Here is a 6144-nt window from a genome sequence, read left to right on the forward strand (position 1 = left end):
TCGGTCACTGCCCCCTCCCCCCCCTTCCGGTCTCTTCACTCTCCCTCCCCTCACTTCCTTACTCTCCTGTCTTCCTCTCCACTGAGATACAGTAGGGCTTCTCTAAAGGGGTGGCGGGCTGGTGGCCTAGAGACCTGCAGATGACGGGCAGTGCCAGATAGGCCCTCAAGGTGACTCTTGGGCCATTGCCGCCCCTCCCCTGCATCCCTGAGAGCCTGGCTTGGCCAGCTGTCAGACCTTAGAGGGGCTGGAGCATGCTGCAGCCAGAGGGCAGGATTCTGACCGCCAGGTCCCCACCCCTGCAGACCGGAGTCCTGAGGCAGCGGGAGAGGAATTCAGCCCTTTTCTGCTGTCCATCTCCAGCCAGGTGGCCCCAGGACAAGGCGATGGGGAGAGAGGAAGCAGAGAGACCTAGGCAGAGGGACCTGTGCAGCAACTTTTTTTTTTTTTCCCGGCTAGGGAAGGGGACAGGCAGCAAGTCGGGGATTCCGATTTACATAAATAACCGGACTCAGGCCAGAACCTGAGCATATGTAGATGAAGCGCCTTGTCAGGCCCAGCGCAGGAAGGAGAAATGATTTCAACCTGTACTGCAGTGGTTACCATAGCAACCAATTATTCAGTGCTAAATTATAACTGTTTATAACAGTCGTGAATGGGAAGGCTCATATTTCATTCTTTCTTTTTCCCTCTCAGTCTTGAAGGACCCCAAATCGAGGATGACCAACTCTCTGAGCCTTTCCTTTTGAGTTTAAATGCCTCCTTTCTCGAGACAGAGCGCTAGGCATGGAGGGAAGGCAGTGGGAAGGGACGGAGGCCTGAGAAACATCTGCAGAGCTGGGGAGGGGGAAGGGCAGGCAGGGGCTGCCCGTGCGGGGTCCTCGGGGTCTGCACTGCTGGGTCCTCGGGGTCTGCACTGCTGGCGTGTCTGTCATCTGTGCCTGGGGCTCAGGGCAGAGACCTCTCCTGCCTGTCCCCAGCTGCCTGCACACTGAGCCTGGGTGTCGTGGTTAAGGCAGCTTTGCAGAAGGATTTTGTTGTAGACTCCAAGCCCACTGAGATTCCTTTGCCACCAGGCACGTTCCCCATAGTCACACTCGAGTCTGCCCCAGTCCCAAGATGGCATCAGGGTCAAAGCCCTGACCGGTGTCCTGACATCCAGGGCCCATGGTGTATCTCTGGGGCCGAGGCTTTCCTAGGGCATTACTGCTCCGTGCCTGCGTCTTCTCCCCTGAGGCCGGCTTGGCCCGCACCCCGCTCTGTACGTTTCAAGATACTTAGCTGCTCCTGGTTCTCGGTCAGGTTCTCGGTCATTGCTCCCTTCATCGCCACTGGCCGAGGCTGCATCCCCTCCCCCCACACGTCACGCTGATGGGTCGCTCCTCTTCGAGCTGTCTTCAGAACAGCTGTCTGCCCTTCCCCTTGCCCTTTCTCTGCCAGGAAAGATTTTTGGGGAAAAAAAGGAGGCCTGGGTGTAGAAGTGTCCAAACAGCTGGATGCAGAGGTGCTGTGGATACCGATGTCGCATCAGCGGGAAACCAGTCTCCACAGACCTGTCCTGCACCCCCACATTCCACCCACCCCCTGGTGTGGCAAGAGGGCTTAGATGAGATTGGGGTACAGCTGGGGGTGGGCCCAGGTGGTGTGAGCTTCATTTGGTGGGGGGAGAAGGTAGGGTGCGGAGAGGCTCAGGGAACAGGTGGGGAGCCAGGGGAGCTGGGGAGTTAGCCTTCTCTGGGACTGGGCTCTCCCCATGACAGCCAAGGGAGCAGTCAGTCAGTCTCCCCTTTCCCTGTAATGAGGGGCCCTGCCAAAGCTCTAGCTCGTTCTTCGAGGACAGTCTTTGCCCTACTGCCGTCCCATGCCACCCTGGAGTGGACGCTGCACCAGGCATCCTGGCAGTGCCTGGCTTGGGGCCTCCTGCCAGGCCTGCTCCCCCTGCCCTGTGCACACACAGAAATCTGCTGGAGCCGCCGTCCCCTCCTCCCTGTCCTTCCCTCCCTCCAGCTCCCTCTGCGCCCTGCGCTGGAGCTGGTCACTCCACGCCTCTCCTTGGACCTGGTCACTCCACGCCTCTCCTGCACTTGGGAAGTGGCAGCGTTGTCTCCTATCAGACGCTCGGGTCCACTCCCCCTCAGGGGTGGCCTCAGCAGCCCCCTCTGTCAGCATCAGATTGCTGTGTGCACCGGAGCTGTCGCCCGGTCTGTGCAGTCGGCTCTAGTTCAGTCCCGCTTTGTGGAAACGGGGGCATAAGGCTGGTTGTGCCCTTCAGTTTGTCATCCAGGCTCCATCTTGGGCTTCCAAACAGGGTTGGGGTCAGCGCTGTGGGCACATGGGATGCTCCTGCTTCAGAGTGCTTAAGGCATTCTCTTATGATTTCCTGTTACTCTTACCGCCCTTGGCGGTGTCCCCACTTAACAGATGAGGAAGCTGAGTGGCTGCTGCAGTGGCTTGCCTAGTTCCCAGGCTAGTGAGGGTCTGCTCCAAGGCGCTGTCCTGCAGCCTCCCCACGGAAGCCCAGGACCCGCCATGGGCCCTCCTGGTCTGGTTTATGGGCAGCTGAGGGCAAGCCCTGCACCCCAGCCTCTGTTGGTCCTGCAGCCTCTGTCCGTGGTGCTGAATTTTGTGGCCCTTCCTTCCATCCTCATCTCTCAGGTCCCTCGAAAGGTGGCCTCTTCAAGCTGGCCTAACTCTGTAACCTCAAGGGAAATGGCACCCTCTCTGACCCCTGCTTCTCCAAAGGACTGAGGCAGAGCTGGGATCAGTGGCCACCAGCCCTAGGAGCAGAAATGCCTGCCTGCAAGTCTGTCCTGCTCTGGGCAGGCTCTGGCAGCAGCCAGCATCTGCACTGCCCCTGGGGCCCAGCATGGCCGTCAGTATTCCGGGAAACACCGGGGCTCCAGAAAGGCTTGGAGGCCCTGCTGCGGGCCCACTGCCAGCCAGCACACGGACTCTGCTGCTGAACGGCTGTGAAAGGCTTGCGTCAGGGCACGGGCAGCTGGGAGCTGGGAGCTGGCAGCAGGGAGCGAGCGAGCGAGCTGAGCATCCAGGAGAGTCGGGAAGTTCTGGGAGCCTGTGGGTGGGTCCTTTTCCAGCCGTATCCCAGGGAGAGCCCCCTCCTGGGACAAGACTTTCCATACCTTACAGTGTGGCCGCAAAGGCCACAGAATAGGCTGAGGACCTCCCAAGGGTCTCCAGATGACCCCATTGTCTTCCATGCCCTCCTCCTTCCCCCCTCCCTCCTCCTCCTCCTCCCTTCTCCCCCTGCTCCCTCCCCTTGCCCCTCCCTTCTTTCCTCCCTCCCTCCCCTTCCCTCCTCCTTCCCCCCTCCCTCCTTCTCCTTTCTCCTCCCTTCCTTCGCCCCTTCCTTCCCTCCCTTTCCTCCTCCCTCTCTCCCCACTTCCTCTCATGCCTCTCTCCCCCATTGCTGTTTCTGCGCTCATTTTTCATCTTTCCAGCTCTCTTTCCATCTCTTCCATGCCCCTTTTTGCTCACCTTGAAAACAGTAAACAGCCAGCAGAGAAATGACAAGCCTGTGCTGGTAACTGGAGCATCAGCGCCCCCCGCCCCACACCCAGCCAGGAGGGGCTTGGGAGGGCTTTGCCAGCCCACTTGTCTCTAGAAAGGCTGAGAGTAAACAGCTTTTTCCGAGGGGCAGTGCCTTCTGGCAGGGATGCTCTGGCTATAAACGCCCTTATCTCCATATAAATGGACCATTTTGTGCCTGTATAGGAGGGGAAACTAAATCAAGGAAGCCAAGCTTAGAGCTGCTTAAATTGCCTTGTCTTATATTGAGACACAGCAGCCAGGGTGCAGGCGAGGGGAGGGTGGGCTCCGGAGAGCCCACAGGCAGTTAATGCTGGGCTGTGCATTCTACGTTAATTACAGGTCGCACATGACACCCGCAGTTCCAACGCAGGGCGCACACATAGCAGAGGGGTGAGGTGCTGGGAGCCTGGTGGGAGCCAGCGGTTCCGTGGCTTTTTCTTGCGCACTTTGCTTTTGGTTCTGGGTATCACGTCTCCTGCTTCAAGCTCCTGGGTCCAAATGCCATCATGCAACACTCGTCAAAATCCCAAAGTCCATAGAAACCTGATTCTGATTGGAGCAGAACCTGAGCCTCGCCCCAGGGTGGTTCAAACAGGCTGCTCTGAGCTGGCCTGGTAGGGAAGCCTGCCTTCACAAGAGGCCTCACCTGCACACGCCTCGGCCACTGCGGCCCAGTCATCGGGGAGGGACTTTGACCAGGCTGGCTTGGCGCAGCCCCTCTGGCTGGGCTTGGGTGCTAAGCCGTGAGCCCCAGGACGCTGAGTGATCCAGAAGGCATGGCCGACTGTGCTTGGAGGTGGCCCGCGACTCCAGGTTTTCTTTGGGTCCCCGCTGCCCTCACTGTCCCCCTTTCTCTTCCAGGGGAGCCATGATGAGCTGTCAGAAAACGAAGAGGATCTGGAAGAGAAGTCGGAGAGCGAGGGCAGCGACTACTCCCCTAACAAAAAGAAGAAGAAGAAACTCAAGGACAAGAAGGAAAAAAGAGCCAAGCGGAAAAAGAAGGGTGACAATGATGAGGATGACAATGACGACGCATGCCTAAAGGTGACCACCGGGCCCGGCTGGAGGGGCCGGGGCTCCGGCGGGGCACGCCTGCCTGCACGGCCAGGCCCGCTGTCGCTGCTCCGCCTTCCTGCCTGGGAGCCCCCGAGCGAAAGGGCCAGGCCGTCCTTCCCACCGGTGGCAGCTGGGGGCCGATGGGTCTGTGGGTGTGAGTGTGTGTGCGTGTGTGCACACGTGGAGGCCAGACACACGTTTGTGAGAAATCCTGTAGCCACAAATCTTGGGGACACGTTTGAAACAGTGACGGACAACGTTTAGGAGTTCAGGGCGGAAGTCGTGCAGCCTCTTTGGTGGAGCGTCTGTGGTCTCGCCACCCCACGGAGTGCGAAGCTCATTTTGAAAAGATTGGTGGTCTGAGCTTCAGTTTCCTGTCAGGAGCCTCTTGCTTGGAGCAGTTTGGGAAAATACACCAGCAAATGGAGCCTTTGCCAGTGAGAAGCTGCTGGACAGCTCCTCATAGAGCAGAAGGGGGACCTTGTCACTGAGCCCAGGTTCTGAACTTCTGCCCACGTGAGCACAGTCAGGAAAGCGCTAGGAAGGGTCAGGAGCTCCGTGGGGCAAAGCGTCTTCTCCACGAATATGGGGAGTGATGTGAATGAGCCTCCCAGCTGTGCTGTGGGGGTTCCTCGGGTAGGGTCTGCAGACGGCCCCGGGCCCAGCTCTGGGGCAGGGGACCGTGGATGGCGCGTCATCTGGGACCACCCTGCTCCCTTGGTTTGCCACCAGGGCACCCAGGCTCAGTTCGGGCCAGCCTGGGTTTAAAGATAAGTGCTCCGTGAAGATTGTGCAGAGGCTGGGGCAGAAATGGTGACTGGCAGCGACAGCCGTTAGGAAGCCCCGGTGGTGGTGTCCCCGCACCCAGAGCGATGTCACTAGTCGCCAGTTGTGTTGTGAGCCATCTGTGACTGATAACGGCTGAGGGGCTGACAGCTTTGAGGGATGAACTTAGGGGAGCGATTCAGCGTATCCTGTACCAATGTCATCCGCTCACTCACATGCTGCTCTGCTTCCTGCTGGGACCGAAGGCCCCATGTGCTTCCGGGAATGGCTGTGTGTCGTGGGGGCAGGTCGGCCGCGGGAGGGGATCCCACATGGGAGCAACTCTGAAGTGTCACAGTATGTGAGGCCCTGGAGCTCTGGGCAGGAAGGACAGTGGCGGAAGCGGCAGCTCGGGCCTCCTTGGCCATCCCTGCCCATCCAGCAGGAGGGAAAGCAGACCTGTGTCTCAGTTGTCTACATGGACACCTGGCGGGCCTCTGGACGGGCTTAAGTCACATGCCCACCTGGACCTGGGACTGGCCTGGAGTGGCGCGTGCTGATTGGCTGAGTGGATCAGTGGGTGGGGCTGGGGCTCTCCCTTCTGTGAGGCAGGTGCTGTTATCCCTCTTTCATAGATGGGGAGACTGAGGCATAGACAGCTGGACTAGCTTGTCCCCCACCTGTCACTGCCTGTGTGTGGCCGGGATTAGAACCAGCATCTGTCTGACTCCAGAGTCCATGCTCACCGTCAGCACCCCCACGCCGCCCCCCCAC

General features: G+C 59.4%; 1 protein-coding gene across 1 annotated transcript in view; it reads left to right on the top strand.

Annotated features, from left to right (window-relative positions):
- The window catches only part of CHD5 (chromodomain helicase DNA binding protein 5), a 48043-nt gene that overhangs the window by 2508 nt on the left and 39391 nt on the right, over positions 1-6144 (top strand). The window contains exon 3 of the mRNA XM_025048537.1: positions 4411-4593. Within this exon, the coding sequence (XP_024904305.1) occupies positions 4411-4593 (183 nt within the window). The remainder of the gene's footprint in view (positions 1-4410; positions 4594-6144) is intronic.

The sequence above is a fragment of the Pteropus alecto genome, unplaced genomic scaffold (genome assembly GCF_000325575.1).
Source record: "Pteropus alecto unplaced genomic scaffold, ASM32557v1 scaffold125, whole genome shotgun sequence".
In the NCBI taxonomy this organism is placed as follows: Eukaryota; Metazoa; Chordata; class Mammalia; order Chiroptera; family Pteropodidae; genus Pteropus; species Pteropus alecto.